A 19,407-nucleotide genomic window follows, 5' to 3' on the forward strand; every position below is an offset into this window, starting at 1 on the left:
GCATTATTATTTCTAAGATACTTAGAATTCCTTCCTCTTCCATGTTAAGATAGTGTGAATGTAAAACAATGTTCTTAACTTCAAAAAATTATTTTCTATCACAACTGAGCTAAAATTTTACACACTCTAATAATCAAAAGGCTACCAAAAAAGCTTGTTAAGAGAGGAGGGTGGGGGGAACCTTTTCAATTCTATTCAATATATAGATGCTTATCAGTATATGAAGACATAAGTTGCCATAAAGTCAAGTATATATCATTTGGATGAGTTTGATAGCAACCCACTTGACCTTTTTTTGTTTTAATCTAGTGCTTATTAATTTACAAAGTACTTCCACTGTCCCTGTCTTATAGTGTCTTCACAAATAACAGGTAGCACAGGTATTAATAGCAGTAGTACCATTTACTAGATAGGAAAATGGAGTTTTAGGAAGGCAAGAAATTTGTGCAAAGTTACTAAAGAAACAGAACTGAGCCCAGACAGCATGAGGCAGGAGGTCACAGTTCAATTCCTGGTCAGGGCACATGCCTGGGTTGCGGCTGAATCACAAGGGCGTGGAGGAGGCAGCCGATCAATGATTCTCTCTCATCATTGATGTTTATATCTCTGTCCCTCTCCCTTCCTCTCTGAAATCAATTTAAAAAAATTAAAAAAACAAATAGAACTGAACCTTAAACCCTGCTCTTTCTACTGGCATTTCTAGAATGAACCTCTTAGTTGGAAACCTATTGTCTAAAAGCCATATGGGCAAACCTGACTGGGCAATCTAATGATGAAATCCTTTTATCAATGACAAAAAAAAAAAAAAATAAAATAACTGAAGGAAAAAAAGAGTGGAACTTTAACTTGCATTTGTAGTGAAAATTTCAAAAGCCTGAGAAAAAGATTAGAAATTGAATGAAGACTGTTGTGAAACCTCTTGAGTCTGAGGAAATAACTGTGGAGACTATTTCCTATATAACAGTTCTAATTATAAAGTCCTTAGGTAGAGTTCTCCTTTATGTGAAGATTTGGGAAAGCACACAGAAAGACCTGTTTCAGGATACAAGTTTTAACCAGACACCAGCTTTGGACACTGGCTGACTTGAGAAAGCCATTTGTCTTTTCCTATAATCAGGCAGTGTTTATTTTTGCTAATATTTGCTTGTAATAGTAAATGGTATTATGTTGTTTAACAATTCTACTATTAGTAAGTGTTCTGTAAATCTGAACATGTTAGAGAAATTAATTATTAATTCTCAGCAAAATAATTTAAAATAAATCTCAATTTTACACATTATTTTCTTATATAATTTGCCTGAGAAGACATATTAAAATCCATACTATGATCAAGAACATCAAATTTAGCCGAAGCCGGTTTGGCTCAGTGGTAGAGCATCAGTCTGCGGACTGAAGGGTCCCAGATTTGATTCCGGTCGAGGGCATGTACATTGGTTGCGGGTGCATCCCCGGTAGGGGTTGTGCAAGAGGCAGCTGGTCGATGTTTCTCTCTCATCGACGTTTCTAGCTCTCTATCTCTCTCCCTTTCTCTCTGTTAAAAATCAATAAAATATATTAAATAAAATAAAATAAAAAAAGAACATCAAATTTAGAACTTAATTGTTTAATAACTTAGGACTTATCACAACCATTACCAATTCAATCTGTATTAATGCAAATAACTTAACCATTCACATTTCATTAATTTAAACACTTTGTCCCAATAGTGCCACATTGATGTGTAAGCTATCCCAGTTTGGCAAAAACAGTGAATGATGATAGATGACATCTTAAACACATCAAAGAAATGAAGAAAGTTTTAATATATGAAAAAAAATGAATTTTGAGAGTGACAGCACTGTCAGTACGATATAGAACAATGAAAACCTGATATTAGCACATAAATTAAAGAAATGTATAAAAATAGCATAAATCCATATATTCTAAGAATGCCTTGCTATTCCTGAAAAAATGTGTCTAGTCTTGATTTCCGTATCTCAGAATGATATAACAGTGTAATTTTAGAGTAGCAAAGATATCAGATTTATAATTCTGGATCTTGTTTTCACTGACATTAGTTTTTTGTCTTCTTTTCATGTTAAGAAACTCTGTAACTTATTAAAACTATGTGATTTAGTAAAAAACAAAAACAGAGAATAAGAAATAAACTCAATATTCAATGGAACACATTAAAGATCTATATTTCCTAAATGTTATTTATTTATTTATTTATTTATTTATTTATTTATTTCCTCAGCTGAGGATATGTTTTTATTGATTTTAAAAAGAAGAAGGGGGGGGGGTTGAGAGAGAGAAGAAGAGAGAGAGAGGGAGGGAGAGAAAAAGAGAAAAGAGAGGAAGGAAGGAAGGAAGGAAGGAAGGAAGGAAGGAAGGAAGGGAGGGAGGGAGGGAGAGAGGGAGGGAGGGAGGGAGGGAGGGAGGGAAGAAAGAAGGGAAGGAGGGAGGGATGAAAAAAGGAAAGGAGGGAGAGAGGAAAGGAGGGGGGGATTGTTTCCCTCTCATACCCTGACCAGGGATCAAGCCTGCAATCTGGGTATGTGCCCTGACTGAGAATCGAATCTGTGACCTTTCAGTGTACAAGACGATGCTCAACCACTGAGCCACACCAGCCAGGGCTACCTTTTAAATTTAGTTACCATTCCCAAATAATTTTAGATGCATTTTGCTTATTTAAATTGACTTATAAAGAAAAGTGATGATTACTTTTCTGAGATTACAATATAAGGGCACAACTATTATGTGTACTTTTGCTGATATTTAAACTCCAGAATAATTGTGCTATGGACAAATAAAATGCTATAATACAATAAAAACAATCTATTTATGTGCGTGGCTCTTACAATATGTTCAAGAGAACTTTGTTAATACAAAGAATGACAGTTGTCAGAATTTATGATTTCTGCTTCAGTATAAATGTAAAGGTAACTTTAAATATTCTTTACTTATCAAGCAGTAGACTTACCATGGAAATCATAAATATACAGAAGAACTGGCTCATTCTGTCCAAATGCACAAAATGCAACCATATTTTCAAGTGGATGATAAGAAATGTCTCGAATGGGTGACTTGAATGGCAGGTCAGAATACATTGCTACTTGTTCTCCTAAATAAGAAAAGATTCAATAATGGGTATTGCTATTTCTTATTAGAAGATTATTCTGCAACTTACCAAAAATATTTAAAGACAGTAAGTAATATGAAGCTGTTTTCTATATGAAAATCTCATATACTTATAAATATTTGAGCACTACTGAATTTCATAATTATATTTATTTTTCATTCTGTTGGGCTTCCTCCTTCTACTTCTCAGTCCAAACTCTTCAACAAGGTTTTCAAGGCAGAAAATGGACAGAGTTTGGAGGTACCTGACTCTGAGATTTGACAGGGCTGAGCAAATGCCAGCTAACAAAGAACTCCAGAGAGAACTAGGAAGGAACTGCAGGACTCTAAAACTGAAGAAACTCTCTGGTTGGGGAAGGCTTACTGGGGATTAATTTTTTTCCAGAGGCTGTTTGAGGTACCATCTCCTTTGAAAATATATATGATTACTACTGGCTACAAGAGGCCTATAGCAGACGTCTAAGAAACCTCTGAAAAGCAGAACTCAAAAAGCAAAAACTCTAGATCCATTTATTTAAGAGGAAAAGAGATTTAACATTAAAAAATTAAAAAATACAGATAGACACACACACACACACACACACACACACACACACACACTACTCACATACTCTTTATGAATTTCAGAGAGGAAGGGAAAGGGAGAGAGAGAAAAAAAAATCAGTGATGAGAGAGAATCATTCAACTGACCGCCTCCCGCACACTCCACACTGGGGATGGAGCCCGCAACCCAGGCATGTGCCCCTACTGGGAATTGAACTTCGACCCTATGGTTCATAAGTCAATGATAAACCATTGGGACATGCCGGCCAGGCTTAACATTTTTGAATTTATACTAAAATATAAAAATGCAGTAAGAAAAGAAACCTAAGCAAACTGACTAGTTAAAAATGCCTAAAGGAAACACCAACAGAATAAATAAGGGGAAATTAAATACTGTTCTTAAGAAATTCTATAAAATCCTCTCAATCTAATGCTAAAAATGTTTATGTAGTTATAGCTTTTTTTAAATAGCATAGGTAAGCCAAAACCGGTTTGGCTCAGTGGATAGAGTGTTCTGTGGACTGAAATGTCCCAGGCTCGATTCCCGTCAAGGGCAAAAGTACCTTGGTTGCGGGCATATCCCCAGTAGGGGGTGTGCAGAAGGCAGCTAATCAATGTTTCTAGCTTCCTATATCTCTATCCCTTTCCCTTCCTCTATGTAAAAAATCAATAAAATATATATTTTAAAAATAAAATAGCAAAGGTAAGACACAAATATCCCAATGTAATAGTTTATTTTATTGGAAAATAAGTGAATTATAGTAATTCAGGTAAATTGCTAGTGAGTTTCATACAGCAAAAGCTTTAACAGGAATGTTTTTAATGAAAATATATTGTAGATGTTTCACCACTCTATACCCATTTATATTCCAAATTCAGCTTGTAATACTTGTATTTTACGTTACAGTCCTCATTAAATACTTTTATAACATACACCATATCTCATTACAGGCAAGGAAATAATAAACCTTAAATCATAATGTGGAATTCAAAATCCATGCATATATCAAAACAATAAAGAATAGAATTTAATGTATATTTAGATTGCAGCTCATTTGCATTATCAGCATTCCAATTCTAGAAAACAATGAAGAACCTGCAATCATAACTTCCTTGAAAATTATTCCATAAAATGATAGTTTTCACACTTCTTCAAAAATAAAAAATAAAAATTTAATTAGATATTTACCTGTTTCTGGGTTCCAAACATATACTATACCATCCTCACTTCCAGCAAAGAGAAAAGTCCCACAAGGTGTCAAAGTACTGTGAATCTTCTCCCGATAATTTGCTGCTCCTACAAATTTCCTTGCTGCTAATCTTTAAACAAAAAAGATTTTACAAATGTGGTAAAAAGTTTTAAATATTTGATTTGCACTGAACAGTCAATTTTGGAAAATCTGCTAAGTGGGAAACATTCTAAGATGGATGCAAACTAAAGAACATAGTACTGAGCTCAGGGAGTTTAGAATTAGGAACAGAACGAAGGAATGCATCAATGTAATACAGAAAAGTGGATATAGAAAGTGCCACATAAGAAAAGAAAGAGTACTTTGTAGTACTCTTGGGTAAGAAGAATTATTTCTAGCTATTTAGAGAGACCACATTATGGAAGTAGCATTTGAGTTGGTTACTAAAAAAAGGAACAGAATTTTTGTTTTACATGTGATGAATTTTTTAAATTACACTTGATCTTGAGAAACATTAGACAGCCATATTATTAAATCACCTATTAAATATGACCAACAGGCTTCTAGCCTTTTTTCTTTTGAAAAATAGCTAACACGGTTTTAATTTAATGCTTGCTATGTGCCAGTCAGATGCTATTATCGTCCCTGGTTTACAGAGAGGATATTACATAAATGCTCTGTTATCTGCTTTTTTCTGTCAGCAAAAAATCACAAGTAATGGCCCTCCATGTCAGAATATATAGATTATGCATTATCCTTTTAATTAGGTATATGTTATATTATTGTCTAAGTGTACCTTAAGACATTTTCTATTGTTGGACAACACATGCTGTTTCCAGCTTTCACCTACCACCATGAATACTATAACAAATATTATATATATATATATATATATATATATAAAACTTTTATTTATTTTTATTGAATTTATTGGCATGACACTGGTTAATAACATTACATAAGGTTCAAGCATACAATTCTATAACAAACCATCTGTATATTTCATTGTGTGCTCACCAGCCAAAGTCTAGTCATTCCAGTATATTTGTTCTCCTCTTTATCCCCATTCCTCTCTGGTAACCTTCATACTACTGTCTAATTTTTTGCACTGTTTTATATTATCTTAACATAAATTCTGAGACTTGAGGTTGCAAAATCAAACATTTCTGCAGTCCTTGCCATCCCATATAATGAAAGCCTAATATGCAAAGTGTTCAGTCATTCAACCAGTCCCTATGACATGCACTGACTACCGGGGGCAGACGCTCTGACTGGTAGATTAGCTTGCTACTGGAGTCCAGCTGATTGGGAGTGGGTGAGACAGGCCAGACACACCCTGGAGCCCTCCTGCGGTCCCTCCACGCCCCTTATCATGCACTGGTGAGGGTCCCTTGGCCTGGCCTGTGCCTTCTCACAACCCAGGACCCCGTGTGGGATGTTGAAGAGCTGGTTTCAGCCGGATCCCCGCAGGCCAGGCTGAGGGACCCCACCAGAGCATGAATCAGTTCACTGGGCTCTAGTATGCTATATTTTAAGTACTTTACATATATAAACTAGTTTATTCCCCCCAAATTCTTATGAGTCTATGTACAGGCAGTCCTCGGGTTATGTCAGACTCGATGTATGTCGGTACGTCATTTTGTGGTTACACTGTCATCTCCCATTTATTTATTAAAAAAATAAGTTCCATCATTTCGACGTATGTACATATGTGCTTTATGTTTTTATTAGTTATTATTTTATTAAAGGTCAGGAATTGCTATCTTTCTTTTCAATTTTTTTACTGTTTCACTTCATTATTGCAGTGTATGTGCTCCATCTGAGTGACGTCGGTGCTTATGTAGGTGGGTTCCCTTTAACGGCAAAAATCGCATTATGTCGTGAAGTAGGAATGGATCTCTGATGTAACTCAAGAACCTATTGTATTATCTCTCCCATTTGAGTGATGAGAAAAGAGACACACAGGCAAATCAGCTAGCAAGGGGTAGAAAAGGTCGTATTTTATTCTAAGTTTGCCTCTGAGACCAAGCATAATCTTAATGCTGAAAACTATATTGCTTAAAAAGAGAATAACAAAATCATACAGACTAACTCCTTCTGCCTAGAATACAACTTATATTATCCCACCTCTGAACTTTATTCCAGGCTTTTCATGTTTTCCTACCGAATACACTTCCACCTTATCTAAATTCTATCTCTTTTTCAAGAGTAAGCTCCAAGGCCTGCCTCTCCATAAAGTCTATATTATAGCCACCACCTTTATTGTCAGAAAGCCTATATTATAGTCATCACCTTTATTGTCATGAAAAATGTAATCATTTTATTATATATTTATATTCATTAAAAATACATACTAAGGCCCGAGCAGGTTTTGTTTAGTGGTTAAAGCATTGGCTCTATAACTAAAGGGTCTCCGGTTCGATTCCAGTCAAGGGCATGTACCTTGGTTGGAGGCTGGATTCTGGGCCCATGTGCCAGAGGCAGACAATCAATGTGTCTCTCTCACATTGATGTTTCTCTCTCTGTGTCTCTCCCCCATTCTTTCCACTCTCTCTTAAAAAAATAATTGAAAAAATATCCTCAGTTGAGGATTAAGGAAAAACAACAACATACTGAGTAGTATTTGCTGTCTGCCAGGCATAGCATGGGTGCTATGTATAGAAAAAGAACAACCTAGAAGGTTTCAGTTTAACCTAATTAAATGTTTTGGGGGTCATTCTGGAGGCAGTACACCCTGATTGTAAACTCCTGGTGAGCTACTTCTGCTAATCATGCTCCAGCAGCACCCATGCTTTGATAATTCTACATAGATATTTAAGGGCTCACCTGTTAGCCCTAAAAGGAGAACTGCAAAATAAACTAATATAGATTACCACATTTGCCTTTCTAAAAAGCAATAATGAAATCTGATAACATAGCTTCCTCCCCAGTATTTGCTGGAACTCAATATTGAAACAAAGCACACCAGAAGTCCATGCTGACTTTCCCAGAACTCCACTTCTGCCTCTTACATTAAAGGCATTTCCCTTCATTGGCCTTTTTCAGAAATAAAACAAACAAAAAATAAGGATGAATTATTCAAAAGCCCTCTCATTCAGCTATGACACAGTATCATAACACTACGCTATAACTGTATCATAGAGATAAAAGATATTCCGTGACAGAAGTTCTTTAAAATTGTGAAAATAAAAACCAACTAACTACATTTCAACATCAAAACTATTCACCTCTTGGGCCAGAGAATTCTTTGTTGCTGGGGACCATCTTAGGAACTATAGGATACTTAGCAGCATCTCTGGTCTCCATCCGTTAGATAAACAACATTCAAAAATGTCCCCAGACACTACCAGATGTCCTGAGGGACAAAATTGTCTAGGTGAGAATCGCAGCTGCATTTTATAAATATGAATTAATTCATTACTTATTCTATGAGTGCTTATCTGTCAAAAGTGAAATATACTTACATTCGAAGATCCATAATTCTCAATGTACTGTCTTTAGTATGGATTAACAAACGTTTTCCATTGGGATGAACCTCCAAGTAATTTATTGGAATCCCCTTAAACTCACTTTCTTTAATTTCCTAAAATGATACAAAAAGGACTACATATTACCATTGTAAAGTTGTCTAATGTTAAACCCTTCTTAAAGTACAAAAGTAGAAAATTGATTTTAAGATATAATTTTTAATTATACTATACAGGATGCTTTAAAATTATTTAAAAAGATTCCCAGTAATTTAAGTTTAAGGTTAAAAACAAAGCTGATGAAATGTATTTTTTGTTTGTTATCTAACACCATGTTAATATGTCTTTGTAGTATATTCCCAAACAAGAAGCACTTCCTATAAACACATTTTTTAACACTGCAGTTTTTGTTTATCATCATGTCAGAAAGCTTCCATTCTTTAAATAAATTCAAAGTGCAGAATTAACTATCAAATTCTGTTCCAGTCTCAGTATTTCTTCACACGCTTACTTCCACTTGTTCTGAAAAAGATATACCATCAGCAAAATATTCTGAAATAATTTAATTTAGATTGTATTTTTAGGTTTTTACTTATAGTTATTTAAGGCAGCTATAGAAGACATCGAACTAATCATGTCAAGAAATACGTAAACGCTGATGAAGAATGTGCCTGAACAAGCCCTGGCCTTAATTAGAATAATGACCAAAGATCCTTCTTGTTTGGATTACCAGGAGGAAGAAAAAAATTACCAGTGCAAAACCGCTTAGAATAAAGTCCACAGAGTCTACGAGAAGTCTGCTTTAACGCATTGGCAGAATTACAAACTATCCTTCTTCCCCCTTGAGGTCTGCGTGTTGATTTTTGCCCCTTTCTCCTCGAGGGCATCCTCTTCAGCGGCGGGCTGGCCTCAGCAGAGGTAGGGTCCAAACTGCTACAATCCAGTTGAGCCTCTGCTTTGCTATTTGACACTAAGACCCGCTGTTAGCTATTTTTATTTATTTATTTATTTTTTAATTTTTTAATTAAATTATTATCTTTGTACATATACCATTGCCTCCCCCCTCCCATACATGCCCTCGCTCCCCAGAGTTTTGTGTCCACTGGTTGTACTTATATGCATATATACGAGTCCTTCGATTGATCTCTTATCTACCCCAGATCTCCCTACCCACCCCGCTGTAATTTGACAGTCTGCTTGTTGCTTTACTGTCTTTATATCTATCTTTTGGTTCTTCAGTTTATAATGCTCTTTATCATCCATAAATGAGTGAGGTCATGTGGTGTTTCTCTTTCATTGACTGGCTTATTTCACTCAGCATGATGTTCTCCAATTCCAACTAGGTTGCTGCAAATGATGAGAATTTCTTTTTTTTTTATGGCAGCATAACATTCCATTGTGTAGATGTACCATAGTTTTTGGATCCAATCATCTGCTGATGGGCATCTAGGCTGTTTCCAAATCCTGTTAGCTATTTTTTAAAGTTGCAGGAAAAGTCAAACACTGACACCACAGATGGAGACCTTACTGAGCTGAAGAACAACCATTTGAGGGGGGAGATGCACTGCTGAAGGTTTCAGCAACTGGAGTAACACTCACCCAGATGCCAATGTGCAAAATACAGAGAAAACTGTCTAGCAAATGCTAGGTACAAATTCGAGAGAAGTGCTGCCAGACTTCATGTTTGTAATATTTTCTTCCATATTTTTCTTATTTATTTTATTGTTTAAAGTATGGTTTCGGCTATATGTAATACTTTAAACAATAAAATAAATAGAATATAGAGTGTTGGCCTGGTTCAATTCCAGTCAAGGGCATGTACCTTGGTAGCGGGCACATTCCCAGTGGGGGGTGTGCAAGAGGCAGCTGATCTATGTTTCTCTCTCATAGATGTTTCTAACTCTCTATCCCTCTTCCTTCCTCTCTGTGGAAAATCAATAAAATATATATATTTTAAAAAATAATAAAGTATTACATATAGTATTAGATGTTTCCTTTTTTCCTCATTGTCCACCCCCAGCCCCCAGCACATATTTTCATCATATTCTTGCTTAAACTATAAGAGGCCTAACTGTGAAGACCTGGTTCTGTATCAAGGCAGCACACGGACACTTCATCTTAAAGGACAGAGGAACACAGCTTAGCATCCCTCACACCGCTGGTTGAAGAGAACCAGTAAGAAACTCCAGTCCTGCCAAAACCAGTTTGGCACAGTGGATAGAGCATCGGCCTGCAGACTGAAGGGTCGCAGGTTCGATTCCGATCAAGGGCATGTACCTTGGTTGCGGGCACATCCCCAGTGGGGGGTGTGCAGGAGGCAGCTGATCAATGTCTCTCTCTCATCAATGTTTCTAGCTCTCCATCCGTCTCCCTTCCTCGCTGTAAAAAAATCAATAAAAAAATTAAAAAAAAGAAACTCCAGTCTCTGTCTCATCCTGAAGCATTAAATACAAAAAAAAAGTCCAGCTTATTTCCTAACTTTTGACTCTCAAATAATCACACCAGGCTGCAGATTTTCGAGGTAAATTTTCCTTTTGGTTAATACACTGAGGTAAAGAAACACATGCTTTTTAACACACACAGACTCTGCATTATAGACTCAGATTACTGAAACTGGTGCCTTCAAGGACTGGCCAATCCTGCAGATATATATAAGTAATTAGAATTCTTTTCAAATTGTGTGAAATTAAGGTACATCATGAATCCCAAGCCATCATCATTAATCTGATGATTTAAAATAGATGGTTTATTAAACAGATCTGATAGACTGAAGAGACTTAACTAAAGTTCATGAAAATTCTTTTACATGTACAGTGACTTTTTATTACACAAGGACAATTATTATAACCTATTATGATGAATAATAAATTGAAACAAATTACTACTTATAGATGGTAATGTAATATAATATATACTCATTTTAGCATAAATTTCAGTAATGAAGCTCTGAATGCCACACTGCAAATTAGAGCTCAAGAAAATTAAAGGAAAGTCTGGCCAAAATAAAGAAATTTTCACTAAGTTACTATATCATCAATTAGCCATCTGTTATCACAGATTAAATGGTAATTAATCCGTAATAACAGACTTTTTGAGGACTGAGAAAACCTTAATTTTTTTAAAAGAGAGAACAGAATGCCCTGATGCCTTATTTTAAGGCCATGTTGTTGAATGTTTTTTCTAATTTCTTTAATGAATGAAATGTGGTTTTCTACCTTATTTATACTCCAGTGGCGCACTGAATGCTGCAAATCATTAGCTTTGATGTAGGTATTCCAAACAACAATCACCCCCAAGCAGTCTCCCGAATACATGTGATGACCTATTTAAGAAAATAAAATTATTCACTGATTAATGTTATGCAGAGGGTAGAGAGAAATATTATCAAGTTGGGAAAAAGCATTTCAGTAAAACAAAGAATCCTAGGACTACCAGAAGGTATTTCAATTTACAGAGCCAGAAAACCAAACACAACTAACACTCAAATCCTAATTATCTTTAAATGAACTTTTCACTTAAATTATTTTTGATGACTTTTTCCCCTTTGGATTTCCCTGATTTTAATACAAAAAGAAATGAGCATCACAGAACATATTTACATTGCTCCAATTCCAAAGCCAGACAAATTATCTGAATTATCCAATATGTATCTGTATTGCTCAACCTACATAATTTATGTTATATTCCTAGAAAAGCACCTTTATTCTAATACATACTGTTAGCATAATGCCCGAAACCCAGCAGGTACTCAATGATCAGAGAATGAATAAAATAAATAATAGGTGTTCCAATTTAACATTAATTCTTTTTTAAATTTTCATTTATTTATTTATTTAGAGAAAAATAGGGGGGGGGGGCGTAGCAGAAGAGAGATGGATAAATATTGATGTGTTGTTCCAATTATTCATGCATTCATTGGCTGGTTCTTTTTAAAAATATTTTTTTTTATTGATTCCAGGGAGGAAGGGAAAGGAAGAGAGAGAGAGAAATATCAATGATGATAGAGAATTATTAATCGGCTGCCTCCTACATGCCTCCCACTGGGGATCATGCCTGCAATCTGGGCATGTACCCTTGACTGGACACTTCAGTCCATAGCTCAACATTCTATCTACTGAGCAACACCGGCCAGGACAACTGGCTGATTCTTCCATGTGTCCTTAGAGGGCATCACACCCATAATCATGGTGCACTGGGATGATGCTCTAACCTTTTGAGCTGCCCACCCAGAGAAACATTAATTCTTAAAGTCAACCCATCTTAAAGTTGAATGGAACATTAGAGACCATCAAGCTCAATTTCATGCCCACTCAGAAATATTTTACACACCATTTTGAACAGATGGCCATTCAGAAAGTAAATTTCATATTTTAAGAAGTAGCATATTTAAATGATAAAGTGTTCTATGTATTAGGGTGCTTTTTTTCCAATTCTGAGCAAAGAAAATCCGTCTTCTGTAGCTTTGGCTTTATCTTTATCCACTTGAGCAACATAATTTAGGCAAGTAATGAAGAAATTCTTCATCTCCCTTTTTTAATCTGAGCTACTTCTATAATGACAGTTTTCAGATACCTTTCTATCACTGGCTGACTTTTCTGAATATGTTCCAACATATTAACAGCCTGAGAGTTGAACAGAGTACATTAGTAGTATAACTTTAATCTGGGCCCATACTAATTAATTATAGCTATAGTCTACATATCTAGTGTCTTAAATAATGTAAAAAAAAGTGACTATTTGATAGATACACATTCCTCTATTTTTTCTGTTAATAAAATAATCTATATTTTATATCTGTAAATCACCATCTAAACTATTCATATATTAAGATAAACCTTTAAGTAATTGCAAATTTCCCTTCTATATCTTCTGAATTAAAAAAATAATAATAATGTTGGTACATTTAAAATTTATATTTTCAATATTCTTTTGGGATTTTTCTCTTCATCTTCTTTGCACCATTTAACTTAAAAGGCCATTTTTAAAAAAGTACTAAGGGGATAATCACCAACCCAAAAAATATAGGTAGTTATGAAATTTTGAAGATGCCTGGTTGTTACAGCAAAGATTAGTTAAATCTAAATGTTTAGGAACTTAATGACTTCAAAATTACAAACACAACTCCTTTAATGCCAAATCTATGCCCAGATCTATCATATAATCTGCAAAATATGTATAAATCTCAGTATACACAAATAATCATCAATACATAAACTCCCTCCCATGCTTAAATATTTATTAACCTAGTAAGTTAAAGCAAACTTTAATTCTTCATACAACTAGCTGTAATTTGGAATATGTTAACTGACATACCTTCAGTATCAAAACAGAGAGAGTTGATGAAACTCTTGTGAGTGTCAAACTGCCGGATCAATATGGCAGGATCCTCTTTCATATCAACTTTCCATATCCGTACCACAGCATCGTAACATCCTGTAACCACCAGCTCTTTTGCAGCTGGGTGGAACTTAGCCGTGTAGACAAAACAAGGATGAGGTAAAAGTTTGAAAGTATTTGTATTGTTTATTTCATTTTTCCATACCCTAGAAAAGGATAAAAAGTTATATGTTGCTTCTAAAAGACAAAAGTTTCTTTAAAAGTTTCTCTAGGAACCAGTAGAGCCAATGGGATATATGTAAGCAAGTGACAATGATAAGCTAAATTTAAATTTTGTAACTAAAAATTAACCTAATCACATTTGATGGCTGGGGTTCTTTACATTTGACAAAGCTATTATTTACAGTTATTATCAAGTATAATGATGAGTTTGTTTACTAATTATAATCTATACTATCAAGTTAAAAACTGTATTTGTCTTTTTAAAATCTATCTACTTTTGACATTGACTAAAAAATACACATCAAATAATTGGTAAAATATACATTTAGTACAATATACATAAAAATAAGATACTTTAATAATTATTTTTAATGATTTAATGGGGAGAAACTTTAATGATTTCTCATTTAGGTTATGATTATGCTTTTACAAAGTACTTACTAGTGGAGGGTTAGATAATAGGATACTCTATTAACTTTATATTAGTAATATAGGTGGTAAACATGAAGATCTCGATGACCTATAAGCCATAATAAAATTTCTATATAAATACTTTAGTAAAATAAGTTAAAATACCAGAAAACAGACAATTCAATATGAAGCACTCTCATTATCTCTACCTATAAATAATGGATAATTAAAAATATTAACATTATTATCATTGCTATAGTCATGACAAAAGAGTAAACTCTATGGGTTAAACTATTATGTCAATTCTAATCAATGTGTAAAAACAAGTAAAATCTAGCAACCGACAGGTGCTATATGAGTGTGGAATACTGCATTTATAAAAGATTAAGTTACTAGAATTTGAAGAATACACTAACCTTTAAATATGGGGATTCACAATACATCTTTTTAATTACTGCCTAAGAACTAATGAAAATTAAGTCAATAAAAAAAATACAGTTGCTGTTCAAGAATAACATTCTATGAATTTTCTCAGCATCTGCTTAATTTCACTGTAAATTGAAGGCAGTCATCTAATGAAAATAGGAAGAGTGTGGTTAAGTGGTGAGCACTTGAAGCATGGAAAGGTTTAGATCTGCTACCAGAGAAAGAATAGCTGAATAAAGATGAGTAAAAGGACTGCTTGGGAAAGATGAAAACTAAGTGATTTTCAGATCGACAAGTCCAGTAAAGTCTTAGTAAGATTGCATGTTTTTCTCTGGCATAATCTGGCATCTGACAGAACAGCTACCGGTATGCCATTCTTGAGGACCCCATTAAGAGTGACTAATAGTAGTAGAGTCCCAGCTAGGCAAAGAGGTAAAAATCCATTGTCACCAGTTGTCATCTATTTCATCTATCTATATAAAAGCCTAAGCAACCATCGCAATTGAACGCACAACTGAACAGGCTATGTGGGGCGAACAGGCTGTCAGGGGGGTTAGAAAGGGACAACCAAATGACCGAGCAGCAGGCTGTGTGGGGCAACCAGGCCAGCAGGGGCAGGGCAGTTGGGAACCATCAGGCCGGCAGGCAGAGGCAGTTAGGGGTGATCAGGCTGGCAGGTAGAGATGGTTTAGGGTGATCAGGCAGGCAGGCAGGTGAGTGGTTAGGAGCCAGCGGTCCAGGATTATGAGAAGGATGTCTAGCTGCTTGTTTAGGCCCGATCCCAGGGAGACTGCAGGCTGGACTGAGGGGACCCTTCCTCTCACTCGTGCACAAATTCCATGCATGGGGCCTCTAGTTTAAATATAAACAAACAGTAATGATAACATCTTAATCAATTAGACATTTTATATTGAAAAGGAAGCTGATAAGATTAGTAGAAAAGGGGACCCAGATATTAGAAGTATCTGTAAAGAGTGTATTTAAATGAACAGGAAGCTTAAGAGTGAAATCAGAGTGGATCTCAAACTGCTCTAAATGTGAATTTTCTAGTCTGTAGAGATAATAAATACCATTTGTTGGAATCAAATTTAAAGGACATATTTAAGCCCTAGCCAATTTGGCTCTGTGGTTAGAGTGTCAGCCTGCAGATTAAAGGGCAGTGGGTTCAATCCTGGTCAAGGGCACATAACTCGGTTGCAGGCATAATCCGCACTCCCGTAGGAGTGTGAGGGAGGCAACCAATCGATGTGTCTGTCTCATGATGTTTCTCTCTCTCTTTTCCCCTCCCTTCCACTCTCTCTAAAAATCAATGGGGGGAAAATATCCTCAAGTGAGCATTAACAACAACAACAAGAACATTTATAAAGGACATATTTACAAGCATTTTAAACAGCTGCCTAACAATATTTTTAGATACAACCAAGGCAGATCAAGCAGCTACAAAAAAAATGTAAATGTAACTTTAAAAAAAAATAGCTCTTAGAAAAAATAGCTCTTAAAATATTCTATTGTGAAACTTATTAAATTGAGAAGGGTTATTTTAAGACTCACATTTGGAAAAACACAAATATCTGACAAGCTATATAAAGTTTTTAAAACATAGGTGATATTCATTTATTTACCCTACACTATGTACTGAGCACCACTGTGTCCTGGGCTCTGTATCCAGCTAAGAGTGAACATGGAATCCTTACCATCAAGAGCTTATATTCTAGGAAATATTCCAGATGTTTAATAACTTCATCTCAAAACATTAATTCAACAATGTACATAATGATCATTTAATTATATATCACATAAATAAAATGTATTTTGCAAATATGTCTTCAAGAAAGAAGTTTTCACAACTGCTTATTTAATTAATCAACAATACTGATAATCCCTTGATAAACAAACATATTTGAAACATAAGAGTATTCTATCACTTTATATTCTCTTTGCTTTTCTTGATGGCAAACAGCGCACACATTGAATACTACACAAATACACTAACCTGGCAGTGCCATCAGATGATGCAGTAAGGATACAGTGATCATCCTTTGACCAGCAGAGATCATAAATGATATTTAGGTGGCCATACAATTTTCTCATGAAACGTCCAGAAGGAATTTCATATACTAATGAAAATATTAAAAAATTAGTAGGTTTCCAGAGGATCCTTAATACAGTAATATACAAATTCATAATTTATAATAGTTTATAAAGTAAGCACTGTCTCTAAGAATATGACCAAAGATTTTCAGTATAAAACATCTCAAAATCTACTCACAAATAGTTCTTCACTTGTTTTAGACACAAGAATTTACACATAAAATTTTATATATACTACAATTAACAATTACTCTCATTTCTCCAAAGCAATTTTCCTTATATCTTTGATAGTCAGTTAATCATATAATAAATAACATTTAAATTACAATTTAGTTAAAAGATTCTATAATTTGGGCTTTTATTAAAGAGGTATTATTTTACCTAAAAATTGATTAAATTTTATTTGAAGTAGCCAAAACTTTATTTGAAGTAACAAGAAATTTAAATTGTATTATTGTCAGAAAAAAATTCTGACACTAAAATTTTAGATTTAGTAAAGGAATTAATAGGCAACCAATTTGATAAACAGTATAGTATTGCTATATTAATGTACACAATAACATCATCTAAGACAGCAATTTTCAACCTTTTTAATCTCATAGCACAGAGAAAGTAATTGCTAAAATTCTGCAGCACACCAAAAAAATATATTTTTTGGCCTATCTGACCAAAATTATAGGTATACTTTTGATTCATTCACATTGGACTGCTATTGTTGTGTGGGCTGGTGTCATTTTTAAATTTCACAATCTAAGGGTAGAGAGGTCAATGGCCCTGACTAAATAGTTAGGTATTACATGTTTTAAAAATTCTATCGGCACACAAGTTGAAAAATCACTGATCTCAGATAATGAATTTAACAGACAACAAAGTTTCCAAGTCTCTACTTCCGCCTAGTGGTCAAACTAATTGCACTTAAGATAAAGCTGTACAGAAGTACTTCTGGCATAAGTAAAGACTGTGTGCTTGGAGGCTAAGGATGACTAGTGAAAGTATATTCCAATATCATACTTTCAGAACCTCTCAACTCAAGGCATTTTTAAAAATCTCCCTTTAAGCGTTAGCTGACTACTAAACTAACCAAACAGAGACTTCAGTGGTAACACATGACAGAGGCAAAAGACTACAGACTTAGTCCAGAAAAGTCATAAACAAACAAAACAACATATCCTGATTGACTAGAGAGAGTGGGGGAAATGAATGCCAGAGCTGCCATACTTCAATATTTAAAGTACCCAGTTTTCGACAAAAAAATTAAGAGGGTGTGAAAAGAAAAACGAAACAGAAAAGTATGACCATACACAGACAAAAAGCAGCCAACAGAAACTGTTCCTGAGGAAGCCTTAGTCTTCCCTTTAAATCCATGCTTATAAAGATGTTCAAAGATCTAAAGAAAACAATGTCTAAAGAATTAAGGTGTGAGAATTTCTTATTAATAAAAAAACAGAAATTATAAAAACAGAACAAACAGTAATTATAAAGTTGGAAAGCACAATAACTAAAATAAATCACTGAGGGGCTCACAGCAGATTTGAAGTGGCAGAAGAATCAGGTCAATCGAGAGATTATGTAGTTTAAGGAACAGAGAGAAAAAGAATAAAGAAAAACAAATGAAAATGCAGAGGCTGTGGGACACCATCAAGTGTACCAATACAGAAATTACAGGAGTCCCTGAAGAAGAGAAGAAATATAAAGAGGTAGAAAGAACACTTAAGAAATGAAGACAAAAATATTCCTAAATTTGTGAAAAACATTAATTTGCATATTCTACAAACTAAACAAATTCTAAATAGACATCATAATCAATCAAAAATTTAAAAAAGGTTCTATATTTTAAGATTTAAACAGTAAGTAAAGGTAAATTTATATAGCATTTTGAACAAGATTTTTTAAGCATAAGTAGCACATATTTGTCACAGAAGTGTCAAAAACATATAAATAAAAATGAAAATAATTTTTCCATTACCACAAAGAATGAAATCACTATTAATATTCTGGAGTATGTTTCCTAAGAATCTTTTTTCCCCCTATGCATAGGTTTTGGTGAATTTTTAAAATAACATAGCTGTAATCAGACTACACAAATAATTTTGTATTTTTCAAAACTAACATTATTTCATAAGGAAGAATATTTATTTAATAAATGCTCATCAAGCTGATTACAAGTCCCTGATGAAAAAAAACAAATCAACAAAGAAATAACTGTGTGAAGCTGAGGAATGTTCAACCGGATAGTGCTTAGAACAGACACCCATGAGGAGCTGAGGTAAGCTGGTTTTTATTACTAAGCAAGAAAGGAAAATAGCAATGTTTTTATGTCTAGAAGAGCATGATAATGCTCATATATATAAAATCTCTGAAAAGATATAGATATTTCTTAACATAGTTTCCTATAGTTTTAAAGGCACATTGAGAATGGATTTTGGCCTTTCTGCTGATGTCTCTATCGTAATAAGAAGTCTCAATTCAGGTCCTCTAAGCCAATTATTATTATTATTCTAATGCATTACAAATTTGAAGACTTTCATAATTCAAATTATTACTGCTATTGACTGACTATACTAGACTAAAATTCCTCCTGAGATTTATTGTCCTTTTGG

At 34.4% G+C, this 19,407-nt stretch overlaps 1 protein-coding gene across 24 annotated transcripts in view; it reads right to left on the reverse strand.

The window, feature by feature from the left end:
• The window catches only part of AHI1 (Abelson helper integration site 1), a 152,312-nt gene that overhangs the window by 106,992 nt on the left and 25,913 nt on the right, over positions 1-19,407 (reverse strand). For all 24 annotated transcript variants that reach the window (XR_006739956.1, XR_006739955.1, XR_006739954.1 and 21 more), the window contains 6 exons: positions 16,710-16,833; positions 13,634-13,863; positions 11,536-11,642; positions 8,318-8,436; positions 4,853-4,983; positions 2,963-3,103 (listed from right to left, as the gene is read on the reverse strand). Coding sequence is in view for 21 of the 24 variants with exons in the window: in XM_045572623.1 (XP_045428579.1) it covers positions 2,963-3,103; positions 4,853-4,983; positions 8,318-8,436; positions 11,536-11,642; positions 13,634-13,863; positions 16,710-16,833 (852 nt within the window). In the remaining 3 variants the exon portion in view is untranslated. The remainder of the gene's footprint in view (positions 1-2,962; positions 3,104-4,852; positions 4,984-8,317; positions 8,437-11,535; positions 11,643-13,633; positions 13,864-16,709; positions 16,834-19,407) is intronic.

This window comes from Pipistrellus kuhlii, unplaced genomic scaffold (assembly GCF_014108245.1).
Source record: "Pipistrellus kuhlii isolate mPipKuh1 unplaced genomic scaffold, mPipKuh1.p scaffold_m20_p_5, whole genome shotgun sequence".
NCBI lineage: Eukaryota > Metazoa > Chordata > Mammalia > Chiroptera > Vespertilionidae > Pipistrellus > Pipistrellus kuhlii.